General features: G+C 41.4%; 1 protein-coding gene across 2 annotated transcripts in view; it reads left to right on the plus strand.

Annotated features, from left to right (window-relative positions):
* Nucleotides 1-15724, plus strand: part of GNPDA2 (glucosamine-6-phosphate deaminase 2) — a 41353-nt gene that overhangs the window by 19937 nt on the left and 5692 nt on the right. The window contains exons 1-5 of one of the 2 annotated variants that reach the window (XM_063459928.1): nt 8888-8937; nt 10027-10196; nt 10320-10421; nt 12473-12655; nt 13648-13832. In XM_063459928.1, the coding sequence (XP_063315998.1) occupies nt 10073-10196; nt 10320-10421; nt 12473-12655; nt 13648-13832 (594 nt within the window). In that variant the 5' untranslated portion in view covers nt 8888-8937; nt 10027-10072. Of the gene's footprint in view, nt 1-8887; nt 8938-10026; nt 10197-10319; nt 10422-12472; nt 12656-13647; nt 13833-15724 lie in introns of those variants that run through there. The other variant, XM_063459929.1, reaches the window with a different exon arrangement.

Raw genomic sequence — 15724 nt, forward strand, 5'->3', positions numbered from 1 at the left:
ATCCATTTTTTTTTGAGAGATGGTATTGTGAACAGAGATACTTGGAGGGGGTATGGAATCAGATGTATTTAAGAAAGATTTGCCCTTTCACAGACACTTTGGGGAGATATGAGACTGGGAGATGAATTGGTGCTAGATTCATGAGTGTTTTGGAGAGGAGAAATGGAGCTTCTGCTGTGAAATCCATTACGGAGTGTGGTAAACCTTCTATTAAACCTACATACTTCACTGTCTGCTATGAAATGTCCCAGGCTTTTTTATTCTTCTAAAGTTGGCAATTAGGTCAAATATGGTTGCTCAGGCACAGTTGATGGGCATTCTGTGCTGATGCCATAATTTCTGGGAACAGTGACCATTAAAGCGGATCTGTCACTTTTCAGTATTTCATAAAGTTTTGATCTTTATGAAATATTAATTAAGACTGATTTCAGTGAAATTATGACGCAATTCAAACATATCATAAGACAATGTAGGAGCTTATTTGCCTAATGGTAAATCCTGAAGGTGACTAAAGGAGGAGCTCCTCTGTTAACTATGATCCAATCCCAACAGCCATCATAAATGACAGCTGTGGGACTAAGGCTTTGTCTATGGAGGATCCCGTTGTCTTCTGGGATCCTCAGTAGACCTCAATGTTATACACTCATGCATTCGCGAGAGTACAGCACTCATGGGGTTCCTGGCAGCTGAAGCGACAGGAGCCGAAAAGACGTGCAGTTTTAACATGGCAGCGGACACGAGGGACAGCCGGAGATAAGTAAAACTCACCTCCTCTGCACCCTGCAGCCACTAGACCCACAAAATGTCCATTTTGTGTATGTTTGCGAAATATGCAATTGACAGATCTTTAATTTTATGTCATGACATATGTGCTAGGCACAATTGCTAGGCACAATGGGTTCTCAAGCAAAAAAAGTAATAAATGGGCTGCATATTGAAGGGCAATGAGCATGAACATGTGGTTATGATATTAAGTTATGGAATATTTGCTGGGAGAAATAGGATCACAAAAATATCATAATCCTTAACTCTGTCCTGTAAGAGTTTGCGCTGGGCTTTACTCAACTCTTGATCCTTTTTGCTACCAATAATATTTGCTTTTCTTATCCAACTGCATTGTTTTTGTGAAGGAAAATAACATTTACATGTTGATTCATATTCTTCAAGATTGAAGAAAAGCCATAAATTTACAACAACTATTTAACTAACTAACTTTAATGCAAAGCGCACGCACTGACCAATTTATGTGATGTTCATGCTTCTTGCTCAATTTTATATTTTTGGATAAGCTTTTCAAAGTATATAATATTTTTGGATACACTTAGATGAAGTTTCCATTCCGATTTCTGCTGAATAGTTCCTATACTGAGGTCCTGACCCACCATACCGAGTTGGTTCCCTGGTGTCACACATCTGGGGACACCATCAACCATCTCTAGCCATCACTGCCTGAGTGCATAGTTAGATGCACTTGCACTGCGCAGAGGGCTCTAGGACCATGCAGGGGGCACTTTAGCAGTACTCTCTGTATGATATGCTCTATGTGGTGCCAGCTTTCAGTCAGGCTGTTGTGCATTTATGCCAGTTTGGCATACCCCTTCTGCCAACGAGACAGCCTCCATTCCACATGGACCCACCTTTTCTGGGCATCACTGACCTACCCACCCCTAAGGCCAGTGTGCCCACCCTAATGTTCTGTAAATGTCTATGCATTAAGCATTGCTAATACCAAACAGCCAGTTTATATCTACGTCTGTAAACCGCTAAAATGTTTTCTTAGTCCAAACCTGCTTTTAATGTCGACACAGTACTTCTACATCCACTAATACCAACCACCAGTTAGCGTTTACAGTTTTGGCTTAAAATGTATTGCTATTGCAACCCCACCAGGATACAATAATTTTGCTCAGTGTGTATGCATGTTCCAAGTGATTGTCTGACCAATTTGCCCATAGTGTTTGCATACCCCAAAGTTATCTGTTGAAATATCATACAGCAGGCAGAGAGATATGCATTAATGCTTACATAATAATAGTCTAGGAGTCATTTCCGGGATACGTTAAGAAATTAATTTTGCAAAGTGACTCGTTACTCTCAGTAATCACTGCTATTGTAGACATAAAACATGTATAAAAACCAAAGAAAAACAAGTTACCTGCGCTCTCTCCTTAATCTCTATGTATTTTTAAACAAATGGAGATTTTTTAGTTACCTCCATTGGCCATGAGAGGATGAGCCCACCTGCCAACGTCAAGGCAGACCCCCCTAGGTGGGTCCTAACTCTAACCATTCACCTTGCTTCCTTGAGCCTCTGGCAAAAATCTCTACTGAGAACGAAAGGGGTATTTTTTATATACACCCCTATATATTATTAACCCTTAATAGGGAACACATAGGATGGGCGGCTGCATTGTAACATGGCTGAGTGATACAAATAACGGATACAAATGCCGAAAGATAAGTCCTGCGCTCACTCCCGTCACTGGGCGGCAGCAATGACTACAGTGCACATCAGCCCCAATATATAGTAAAAACCAAAGAAAAACAAGTTACCTGCGCTCTCCCCTTAATCCCTATGTATTTTTAAACAAATGGAGGTTTTTTAGTTACCTCCAATGGCCATGAGAGGATGAGCCCACCTGCCAACGTCAAGGCAGACCCCCCTAGGTGGGTCCTAACTCTAACCATTCACCTTGCTTCCTTGAGCCTCTGGCAAAAATCTCTACTGAGACAGAAAGGGGTATTTTTTATATACCCCAAGGCTGAGTGATACAAAAAATGGATACAAATGCAGAAAGATAAGTCCTGCGCTCACTCCCATCACTGGGCGGCAGCAATGACTGATGGGACAGTAGGTTGAAGAGGACCCTGCTCAAACGAGCTTACAGTCTATAGAATGTGGGGTATAAAACACATTAAGACAGGAAATAGCAATCAAATAAGGTGGGAGTGAAGCATAACTGGAGGAGAGAGTAGAGTGCTGCCCTTTAGGAGAGAGCAAGAGACAGGCATGTAAGGTAGAGGTTACTCTGGGAGGCCATAAGCTTTCCTAAAGAGATGGGTTTTAAGGCACTTCTTAAATGATTGAAGACTAGGGGAGAGTCTGATGGGGGTAGGCAGGCTATTCCATAGGAAGGGAGCCGCCCGCGAGAAGTCCTGCAAGCGCGAGTTGGCCGTACGGGTGTGAGCATCGGTCAGGAGGTGGTCGCGGCAGAGCGGAGGGAACGAGGAGGGGCATACCTATAGATCTGTGAAGAGATATAAGAGGGGCTAAAATTGTTCAGTGCTTTATATGTATGGGTTAGCACTTTTAATTGACTCCTATAGGACAGGAACCCAATGTAAGGACTGACAGAGGGATAAGGTGTGAGAGGACCGACTAGAGAGGAAAATCAGTCTGGCGGCAGCATTCATTACAAACTGTAGCGGGGCAATACCACTTTTGGGAACACCAATCAGGAGAGGGTTACAATAACCCATGTGGGAAATTACTAGAGCATGGACAAGCATCTTGGTAGCATCTTGCGTAAGAAAGGGGCGGATGCGGGCTATGTTTTTAAGTTGGAATTTACAGGATTTGGCAACAAACTGGATGTGAGGCTCAAAGGTGAGGCCAGAGTCAAGTTATGACGCCAAAACAGTGTGCTTGCAAGGATTGACTTATGTGGATACCACTCACCTGAAGGGAGAGTGAGGGAGGAGGATCAGTATTAGTAGGAGGAAAGACAAGGAGTTCAGCTTTAGAGAGATTGATTTTCAGAAAGAGTTTCAGAAAGCGGGAGGACATCCAGTAAGAGATGGAATAAAGGCAAGCAGTGACACGTTGCAGGATGGCAGGGGAGAGGTCCGGAGAAGAGTGATATATTTGGGTGTTATCAGCGTACAGGTGGTAGTGGAATCCAAAAGAGGCAATAAGTTTGCCAATAGAGATGTCCCGAATAGTTCCTGGCGAACATAGCTTGTTCGCGTTCACCACGGACAGCGAACAAATGCGATGTTCGGTCCGCCCCTATTCGTCATCATTGAGTAAACCCTGTACCTCACAGTCAGCAGACAAATTCCAGCCAATCAGCAGCAGACCCTCCCTCCCAGACCCTCCCACCTCCTGGACAGCATCCATTTTAGATTCATTCGGAAGCTGCATTTTTTTAAATTTTTTTTTAGACAGAAGTGTGTTATATTTGAACATGCTAGGCTGAACGTGCGTATATCATGGCTAGTTGCAAGGACATGTTGGAGCGTAAGAAGCCAATGTCACAAAGTCACCCCCTTGCCCGGCATCTGACAGCTGGCTTGTCTGAACTCTTAGCCTGCCAGCTTTTACCATACAAGCTGGTGGAGTCTGAGGCGTTCCAAAAATTTGTAGCTATTGGGATACCGCAGTGGAAGGTACCCGGACGAAATTTCTTTGCACAAAAGGCAATCCCCAACCTGTACTCGATTGTGCAAAAGAAAGTAATGGCATGTCTGGCACACAGTGTTGGGGCAAGGGTCCATCTGACCACTGATACCTGGTCTGCAAAGCATGGTCAGGGCAGGTATATCACCTACACTGCGCATTGGGTAAACCTGACGACGGCTGCCAAGCATGGAATGCGTGGCTCTGCAGAGGAGTTGGTGACACTGCCACGACTTGCAGGCAGGCCTGCTGCCACCTGCTCTACTCCTCCTACTCCATCCTCTTCCATAACCTCCTCGGCTGAGTCCTCTTCTGCTGCTGCGTCTTGCTCCACATCAACGGCATTCCCCCAGCTCCCCAGGTACTATTCCACATCCCGGATACGGCAGTGTCCCGCCGTCTTGGGGTTGACTTGCCTGAAAGCAGAGAGTCACAGCGGACCAGCACTCCTGTCCGCCCTGAACGCACAGGTGGATCAGTGGCTGACTCCGCACCAACTGGAGATCGGCAAAGTGGTTTGTGACAATGGAAGAAATTTTGGGCGGCATTGAATTTGGGAAAGTTGACACATGTGCCGTGCATGGCACATGTGTGTAATCTGATCGTACAACGCTTTGTGCATAAGTACCCAGGCTTACAGGACGTCCTGAAGCAGGCCAGGAAGGTGTTCGACCGCCTGCTCCAACAAGAAAAAGCCGTTAACGACTATTTGTATGACCCGGGTGCTAGGACAGCCTCTGCGGAGCTGGGAATTTTTTTGCCACGTTACTGGATGCTCATGCGCAATGCCTGTAGGCTCATGCGTCCTTTTGAGGAGGTGACAAACCTAGTCAGTCGCACCGAAGGCACCATCAGCGACATCATACCATTTGTTTTCTTCCTGGAGCGTGCCCTGCGAAGAGTGCTGGATCAGGCCGTAGATGAGCGTCAAGAGGAAGAGGAAGAGTTGTGGTCACCATCACAACCAGAAACAGCCTTATCAGCATCGCTTGCTGGACCTGCGGCAACGCTGGAAGAGGATTGTGAGGAAGAGGAGTCAGAGGAGGAATGTGGCTTTGAGGAGGAGGAGGAAGACCAACCACAACAAGCATCCCAGGGTGCTCGTTGTCACCTATCTGGTACCCGTGGTGTTGTACGTGGATGGGGAGAAGAACATACCTTCAGTGAGATCACTGAGGACGAAGAACGGGACATGAGTTGCTCGGCATCCAACCTTGTGCAAATGGGGAGTTTGCGGTTGTGCAAATGGACTGTTTGCGGTTGTTTGCGGTGTGTTATACGGGGAGTTTGGTCTGTCACTGTGAAGCGGGCGTAACCCTTACACTACCTGATCGATACAACATCATACCTGATGTTTTAAAGCACGTTATTCCAAACAATTTAGGAATGTTAGGTGATTTATGCCCTTTATGGATTAAACTCTGCATCAACTATGTAATTTTCCATGGGAGTTTTGCCATGGATCCCCCTCCGGCATGCCACAGTCCAGGTGTTAGTCCCCTTGAAAAACTTTTCCATCACTATTGTGGCCAGAAAGAGTCCCTGTGGGTTTTAAAATTCGCCTGCCTATTGAAGTCTATGGCGGTTCGCCCGGTTCCCCGTTCGCGAAAATTTGCGGAAATTCATGTTCGTAGTTCGCGAACGGAAAATTTTATGTTTGCGACATCTCTATTTGCCAATAGAGGCAGTATAAAGAGAAAATAGAAGGGGACCAATGACAAAGCCTTGATGAGCTCCAACCGAGATAGGACGAGGATCCAACACAGAATGGCACGGCAGGAGAGTGGGACTAACGGGACGTATGCAAAGTGCAATAGAAGTGTACCCAGCATGCAGGGCCGGTGCTAGCATTTTTGGTGCCCTAGGTGAAAACAAATTTGCCGCCCCATTTGCTTCACCCAATCATGCAGACTAACACACGCTTACTCAAGTAGACACACACTGACCATGCAAACTGACATACACGCACTAACCCATGTAGACAAACTCATATATACACACACTGATCAATACAGACACACACATGTAGACACACTGACCCATGCAGACACACACACATACAGACAGACACACTGACGATTGAATACACACATATATAGACACACTGACCCATGCAAACTGACAACACACGCACTAATCCATGTAGACTGACACACACTGACCCAATGGACACACTGATCCATACAGACACACATACAGACACACTGATCAATGCAGACACACACACACTGACCCATGCAGGCACACACATTGACTCATGCAGACAGACACACTGACCCATACAAGCACACTGACCCCTATAGATACACAGGGACCTGTCTCTGAGGGCTGTTGAGTATGCCGCCGGACCGGTATTCTACCGGGCGCTAGTCAGCAACAAGGTAAGTGCTTCCGAGCGCCCGGTAAAATGGCCGGCGGCATACTCAGAATAATCTGAGTTGATGGAGGGGCGGCCGCGGCACAAACATAAAGCCAGGGCCAGCAGCCCCCTTAAGCAGCACCCGAGGTGGCTGCCTAGTTTGCCTATAGGGAGCGCCGGCCCGGGCAGCATGGGTCCCTTGCCAGCATCATCGGTCTCCAGGGAATAGTTGCTTGCATTCACATGGACTGGTGAAAGCAGTTTTGTGAAGTCTTCTATTCAAAATACCCCAACATCATACTCATTGCCCTTCACATGCAATCCTAGTGACTTCACAGAATACACTAGACAAAGGTCTGATTCCTACTTTCATCAGCACAGGGCTTTAAAACACAGAATTGTAGTGACTTAAGATCAGAATTGCAAAATGAAGGAAAATTAAGTCTCATCGCATACAGTTTAGCAAATAGACCATTAATGTTATCAGTTGTGTCAGTCTTTAGGTGTCTTGAAAAGAGCATGCACTGTGCACCAGGCTATTGTCCAGACCAGTAAAAGAAGATATGTATATCTCCCTTTATGATAACATGACCATGCAGCTATACGCTTAACCGCTTCATAGGTGACCTGACTGTGCCTTTTTAAAATGGCATTTTAGTTTTTGATATCTTGTAATTTATAATTAAGAACAAAAACTAAAATGCTTGGCAGATTTCAGAATGTGGGACAGGTCCCAGGACTATGTAGATGCGTGACAAGGAGCTCAAAACATGGAACTGTCCCAGCAAAAGCAGGACACAGCAGTTAGAAACAATGCGTCTCATAATACATAGCAACAATGACCCCTTACTGAGATGAGGAAAATTAATTCAATTATAACAAAAATTAGACAACATAAAGTTTATCTAATTTTTAACAAAGTCTTTGAAATAAATGATTTGTGTTTGGATATGACTTTTATATTAAAATTGCATGACTTTTGCTCATTTCAGTAAACGTGGATTGTTGCTTTGCATTGTGAGAAGTTTTTTAAAGGATTACTCTAAGCACCATGCCCACGTCACTGATTTTAAGTGCTCCTGGTTACTAGAGTCCGTATGTGCAGGGTTTCGCCATAAACATCTGCATACACAGATTAACGCCATCTGAGGTTGGTTCATTAGCCAGCCCAGAAAAATGTTCTGAGCTGGCTCATGTCAATTCTGTGCAAAATTGGCATCTAATACCTGCTTGCACAGCATACTGGCGCCTGACAGACAATGGTGGCATGTCCACACCCCCTTAATGCCCTTAGTGACTTAGCTTGTCCTCTCCTTCTGGTGAGGAGGAGTGACGTCAGTAGAGGAAGATAGGGCTAAGGGATAACTTGCAAAAAAGTTAAGTTTAAGCTGTTTTTGGTGTATATTAAGGACGTATGAAGACATCTAGCATAGTTTCATGGGGTTAAACGCTGTGTAAATGCAAGGAGCACCTCTAGTGGCTGTCTAGAAGACAGCATCTATAGGCAGTCTTAACCCAGCAATATAAACATAGCAGTTTCTCTATAACTGCAATGATTTACATTGCAGGGCGAAGGGGACAGGAGCACTGCAATGAGGTGCCTATAGTGTTCCTTAGTGTTTAACTTTGTGCCACAGGTTTTTTTAAAAAGCAAGGCAAATGCAAAGTCCATGTTTTCTGTGGGCTTTATTTTTGTGCACAGAAAAATAAGTATTACCTGCAGTCAGCTATAACAAAAAAAAAAAGCAACAAAAAAAAACATGCCTAGGGGACGTTTGCCAATATTTAGTGTGCAAATGTCAAACAGCTAAACACTTAGTCTGCAAACCAAACTTTTTGGGAGCTAAGAATTTTAACAAAAAATAAATACAAATATTTCTCAACATTCTCTAATTTCACCACAAGGTGGCGCTCATTGGACAACGTGTTTAGCGCTGTCACTCGAAAAAAGACATGCGCCTCTTTGTAACGGGACTTACGCCAGACAGAAAGATGGCTGCTGCGTGTTCGACGTATTAGCGTCATGAGGAGGGCACCCCTGTGAGTGACTCGGAATTCTGACAAGTAGCGTGGCGTGTGACATGTGTCACGTGACTTGCTGCAGCTACAACCACCCAGGGCAGCCACTTCCAGCATCAGCTGAATAAGTTGCAGGGTGACAGGCTTCGCCCCTTCCATTGTGAGTGTATCAGTGCATGTATCAGTTTGTATTTGGTTTATGGGTCTCTTGTAGAAAGTTTCCACTTTAATATATTATGAGTCAAACCCAGGGCTTGATTAAAACTTAAAGCTATTATTTGCAGAACAGCCCAGACCCCATGCACAGCCCTGGGTCAAGCATTTATTTATTTTTTCAAGAGGAAAGTTAAATAAGTTTTAGAATTTGAATTAAAATATATATATATGCCATGATTATGCTAAGGCATGAATGGACCTCTTTGTGATAAAGGCAAGTTACATTGTCTTTCCCATTCATTGGATGTCTGGTTAACTTTCAATTCATTCTTTCGTGGAATTCCATGTAGATTGACTGTTCTAATTTTAAACCTTGTAAATTTGTTAGACTGCAAATACTCACACACTTCTCACTGGTTATATGTGGTTTGGTTCTCGGGTCCAATTTTGTGGCAAACTATCTTCCCTGAATTTTAAATTATACATTTGTATATTTTTGTATCTCTCTAAGGCCACACCTCAAGACAATCCTAAATTTGAAGCTCCTATCTGACCAAATTTAAGGGTTGTTGCCGGCTGTCCTGTATCTGGGGACACCAAAGAAGTGTCCCCAGTAAATACAGTGCAAGAGTATCATTAGACGTGAGATACAAACCACACCCAGGAAATTTAGCCTGTGCAACGCACTGAGTGGCGCTGGAACTTTCATATTATCCTCTGTTTGGAGGTATGTTACATGGGCTGAAAAGAGACTTGCGTCCATCAAGTTCAGCCTTTCCTACATTTGTGTTTGCTGTTGATCCAAAAGAAGGCAAATAACCCAGTATGAAGTGCTTCCAATTTTGCAACAAACTGGGGAAAAAAGTTTGATGTATGCTTATGCAATATATGATTATACATTCTAACTAAATCGCCATTTAGTTTAAATATCCAATTGTAATTTTTTTTATTATTCCATTGACTTTGAAGCTGATTTAAAGAGTTCAATGTACACTTGTGTATGCAAAATAAAGTTGTGAACACATTGCAAATTCCTATATACAGTATTTGTTTTCTAACAAGTTGACTTTTTTTTCATTTCTTACCTTTTCAGATCCTAAAACATATATGCTGTCCAGCCTGAATTTCTCAATAGAAAAATGAGACTAGTTATCCTTGATGATTATGCTCTGGCTAGTGAGTGGGCTGCAAAGTACATTTGTAATCGTATCATTCAGTTTAATCCTGGACCGGATAAATACTTTACATTGGGTTTACCCACAGGTAATGCTTTGTTTAAGTTTATATCTATACACTATTTTCAGATGTAAATAGAGAAATATGCGAGATTTATGTGTGGTATAATTTGTCAAAGTAATATTTCTTCATATATTTTTCTCTTTACAGGAAGCACACCATTAGGTTGTTATAAAAAGCTGTTAGAATACCACAAAAATGGCGACCTGTCCTTTAAATATGTAAAGACCTTTAATATGGATGAATATGTAGGTAAGGTATATTTATATAAATACAAAGGGGGATGCACACTGATGATAAATATATATGACTGTGTTTTGTATTATTTAAAAGAAAAGATAACTTATTATATGGCATCTTTATTATTTTGCAATTTATGCATTTGCATTATCTGGTTTCAGTTACATCATATAAAAATAACAACATATAAATGCTGTTAGCCTTTTCTTCATATGATATTTTGTGTTCTTTTACATATATACGAAATATTTTAGAAAAGGACATCTAGGGGGGAGGAAAAATATATAATATATATTTTTATTATTTATTAAATATATTTTCAGTTTCTGTAGCGGCAGTACATGTGGGATGTTCTGAATACTGCTGGACTAGTAGCCCCTGAATATAAAAAAACCCCAACAATTTAGTGAACAGTATGGTGTAAATGTGATGAGTATTCTGGGTAAATGTACAGCTTCAATTCCAGCAGTAAAATGGGTCAGATAAAGAATAAGGCCTCTATAGTCGGAAATTCTACAGAGTATGAACAAAGGACAGAAAGATTTTGAAAAAAATATCAGTATTCTGGAGAGTCTTAACATCATTAGACTAGTGGACCCAGTTAAAATTTATTTTTCAAGATCTGCTATTCAGACAAACACTGGAAATGACTACTACAGATGCCTCTGTCACTGGATGGGGTGCTCACATAGATACCTTCATGTATCAAGGTTTATGGAATCACCTAGACTCAAACCAATATTAGAATTTTAGAGAAATGAAGGCAATATGGGAAGCTTTACTAACCTTTCAGTAGTACATCAGAGGTTCCTCAGTAAGAATTCAATTGGACATCTCACCATGGTAACATATGTAAGCAAACAAGGAGGCATGAGCTTAAGGAGCTTGTCAGTACACTGTGCTTTAATTATGGAATGGGCAGAAAAGAATTTAAGGGACATGTCTGCAACATACATCCGAGAAATAGACACCATTGTGGACAATCTAAGCAGATCCCAATGGAAACAAACCGAATGGCACATAAGCAAATATATATTCAGGGAAATTACAGCAAGATTCAGTACCCTTCAGCAGATCTTATGGTTACAAGAACAAACAGAAAAGTTCAGAAATTCTGAACAGACAAGACAACCCAGACTCTCAACGGACTGTCAGTGTTATGTATATATTTTGCATTACACTGGCCCATTTTGGCTGGCCTGATTGGGTTCAGTTTTTTTTTTTTGTTTTGTTTTTTTATTGTACTGACATTTGTCCGAAAATAGAGTGTGTTGTAAAATTTCCTGCTTTTGTAAAAAAGGTTTGGTGTAGCTGTGCACAACTCTAATAACCTCAAAATACAGTTCAGTCTAGGCACAGCTTGGGCACACATTGCAAATGAAGAGGCAAAATTAATGCGAGAGATTATTAAAGTGGTCTAGTGTACCAATAGCAAGGTAATCGACACGGAAACCACTGGAAACCGCAGGCACATTCCATTGGTGACTCTTTCCCTTTTACATTATTGCACCACTTTCTAGAAAAGAACCTTTGATAAATTATCCCCCATAGTTTCTGGAATTTTTCTCTTTACTCTCTCTTAATGCTGGCTGACTGTTGCAAAGAACACTGTGTGTAACAGTGATTGACAGGGATCCAAGGTGGAGTCTTCTAGTGTCAGGATAGTGAGTGGATCTCTACATTTAATTTTCTTATTTCCCAAACACGTATTTATTAAATATAAGGAATAAGTAAATGTAATATTAAAAGTTCTGGGAAGTGACGGTTCTCCTATATTTGTATAGTAACTCTTTAAGCTGCTGCATTACCTTACTTACCCTTGCTCTGTAGGAGCAGTCATACACAAGCAATAATTGGTAGACACAAAGAAGGTCTATTAACATTTCATAGCACAATGGAGTACATTTCCATCTTAGGAATGGTTAAAAAAAACAAACAGATCATTGTGTGTTTTAAATTTAAACTGCTATTGATTATGCCTGTTCATTGCTAGATGAAGATGGTGAATTGCCAACTTTTCTGTTATCTTATTGACAAAGCCAATTTGTTTCATTACATTTTAGGGCTTCCCAGAGATCACCCCGAAAGCTACCACTCATACATGTGGAATAATTTCTTCAAACACATTGATATTGACCCTAATAATGCTCATATCCTCGATGGGAATGCTACAGATCTACAGGTGGAATGTGATGAATTTGAGAGAAAAATTGAAGAAGCAGGTGGAATTGAACTGTTTGTTGGAGGTATTGTATGCCATGTTTGCTTGTTTTTGCAGGACTATACAGAGAAAATAAAAAACGCAAAAACAGTGTCTTCTGTCCAAATGGTTTCACGTAAACTAAGTGCGCAATAACCGTAAAAATAAACAGATAACATATATATGTTATCTCACGATCAAAGGTCGCATTTTGATGAATGATTTTTTTTTTTTTTAAAGAGAAAAAACTTTCATAAAATGTCAGTCTTCTGAGATTTTCCAAAAATTATAACTTTATGAAAAAAGAAAACACTGATACAGATTTTTTTTTTCTTCTCTATTTCATCTTAATTCTAATATCTAAATGAGATGTAAGCTACAAGGTCACATGAACACTATTGTGCCACATTTCTATGTTTTCCATCAGCTGTTGTAACTGGTTTTAACAGGCATCTTATCATGCCATGATATCTATGTCATCTCCTTGGGCTGGATCTCTTGTTGAGGATTTTGTACGTGCATGTGTAACAGTATTGGTAGAAGAGTGACCAAAAACAAACATGGCGTTTCTACAAGAGATATTTAGGGAAGTATATGTAGAATGTCTGTACATTTTCTTTCCTCTCCACACAGTCAAGCGAAAACAATGCGGTCCATTTGAGTGTCTTATTGCAGAACATATGCTGTTGGCCTCCTAGTACATAGCAACTTGTTCATTCAATTGTTACATTGAACCAGTCTGATACACTCCTATTCATACTCTTAAGAGTATTGGCCAGGGAATATTTGCTGCATGCTCACCTTGGTTAGGCCATTCCTGCACCTTGTGCATGTCTTGCATATCCATTCACACATATTGGAACTCACACTTTTAGCTAAACTACAAACAAAACTTTATATTGTCTCTGGCAGTGGTAACAGAGTTATTCTATAATCCTTTTACACAGAAATTTCATTTGCTTGTCTTGCAAAGGAAAAAAAATAAGTGTGTGTTTATTTGCTTAACTGATGTAGTTTCTTTTTTTTTTTTTTTTGTAGGTATTGGTCCAGATGGCCATATTGCCTTTAATGAACCTGGTTCAAGTTTGGTATCCAGGACAAGGCTAAAGACCTTGGCTATGGACACTATTTTAGCAAATGCTAAATATTTTGATGGAAACCTTTCAAAAGTTCCAACAATGGCGTTGACTGTTGGTGTTGGTACAGTAATGGATGCCAGAGAGGTAAGTTCATAGCAAATGATGTGCATGGGTGCACATACTTTTGTAAGATAGTAGATTGAAGATTAATGTAATGATTAGAAAATCCAGCAATTAGATGTCAATGCACGGCACGTCTGTGTAACTTTGAAAAACTATGTATACATTTACTTCAGGTTGACTTGAGTGTTTTTCCATTTTGTTTCAATATTAAAAGAATGAATTTTAAGAAGATCTGTCGGTCTCAGCAGTCATACACTAGTGAAAGTTCTTCTATCCCTACACGCCAGTAGATATTGAAGAAGGGGGGAAAAAACACAACAAATTGCGACAGCCCCCTTTTAAGGTCCAGCATCATTAATGCTTTGCTGTGAAATTGTTCGATTCATTCAGTCCTTTTATTTGTACCTTATGCACGTGTGTCTTTAAAGTTAAAGGCAGAGATAGCAGGACCATGCACACAATACTGTCTGTAAGGACTTATACAATGTTTCGTCTTGTGCAGGAGCCTTTTTCAAGTTAATGGGACAATTTATGCAGTCCAATGTAGTGGTTAGGTTGCCAATAAATTCTTGTCAGGGATATTCATTAAAGTGACAGTTATCAGGAATTCAAAAACAATTTCACTTTTTTTTTTTGGGGGGGGGGGGGGGGGTTCAGAAGAGAGGTGGGAAGGCAGGGGTTGGGTATAAAGCACAATGACAATCATAGAGGTAACATTTGTCATAATAAAACATTGTTCATAACTTAACATTGTTCACAAGGCAACATTGTCAACATGTCCTCCATTTATCCCAGTACATCATGTCTGCATCTGTCTATTGTTCAGTTGTAGTGTTCCCAATACATTAATTAAATTACATTGTGCGGTGACACATGTTAAGGCCACATGTCCCGTGGTCTATGTGCCTATGGCTTTTTGCTACTTTTTGAGGCACAACATCAGTTTCTTGATATATCATTTGTTGGTGTATTTTAGTGCGCAAGGTCATGGTGGGGGGGAGTGGGGAGGGACGGGATGTAGGGTATACCTGGGTTATTTCTTTGTAAGGCCGTCTGGTACTGGGAACTTGCCCGTGGGCAGGGAGTGGATGGCCTCCATTATTTCCTGCATAGTTATGGGGGTTTGTATGGCAGTTATTTGTTGCTCTGTCAGTTTTGGCAGTGTGATGGGGTTTAAGAAGTTCATGATCTCGACGTTGTTGGGTTTATGTAGGGAATTGTCTTCTATGAGGTTAAAGTGTATGGCAGTATGCTGCCATTTCGTTGTTGATGTCCTGGGGGTTGTGTATTTTGTTGCCCTTATCCGTTATTAGGTATGGTATGTTGCCAAGGTCTTCCCGGTGTTCTATCAAATTTCCCTACCCGTGAAAATCCCCTACCCTCGTCACTTCCGGTGAGGGGAATCAGCTGGACCCTGTGCTGCACATGCGTGCTAGCACTCCTGCTACTCCTCCACAGCAAGGTCCTGGAAGGTAAGTAAAACTAGTTTTACACTTTCATTATAGTTAGTTCATTCACTAAGCTTAGGACATGGGACATTTAGGGTTAATGTTAGGGTTCAAATTAGGGTTAGGATTAGGGACTTGTTCATATTTTGTGATATTTCACATTAGGGGAATATCTCTAAATAGTGATTTCTCACACTCTATTTTAACCCTTACCCCAAGGGTTAGGGTAAGAATAGAGAGTGAGAGAGGTTAGAAGCACTTACCTAACCCTAATTTGAACCCTCTCTTAACCCTAAATGTCCTGTGGTAGGGGATTTTCACGAGGTAGGGGAATTTGATAGAACTCTATTGCCTTGGGAGTAGTTTTTCAAATTTAATTTGGTAAGTATGTGAGCAGTTTTTTGTAGGGATAGCTCACATAGGTCTAGATATTCCAGTTGGTACTTCTTTTTTAAGTAGGAGGCA

The sequence above is a fragment of the Pelobates fuscus genome, chromosome 6 (assembly GCF_036172605.1).
Source record: "Pelobates fuscus isolate aPelFus1 chromosome 6, aPelFus1.pri, whole genome shotgun sequence".
Classification (NCBI taxonomy): domain Eukaryota; kingdom Metazoa; phylum Chordata; class Amphibia; order Anura; family Pelobatidae; genus Pelobates; species Pelobates fuscus.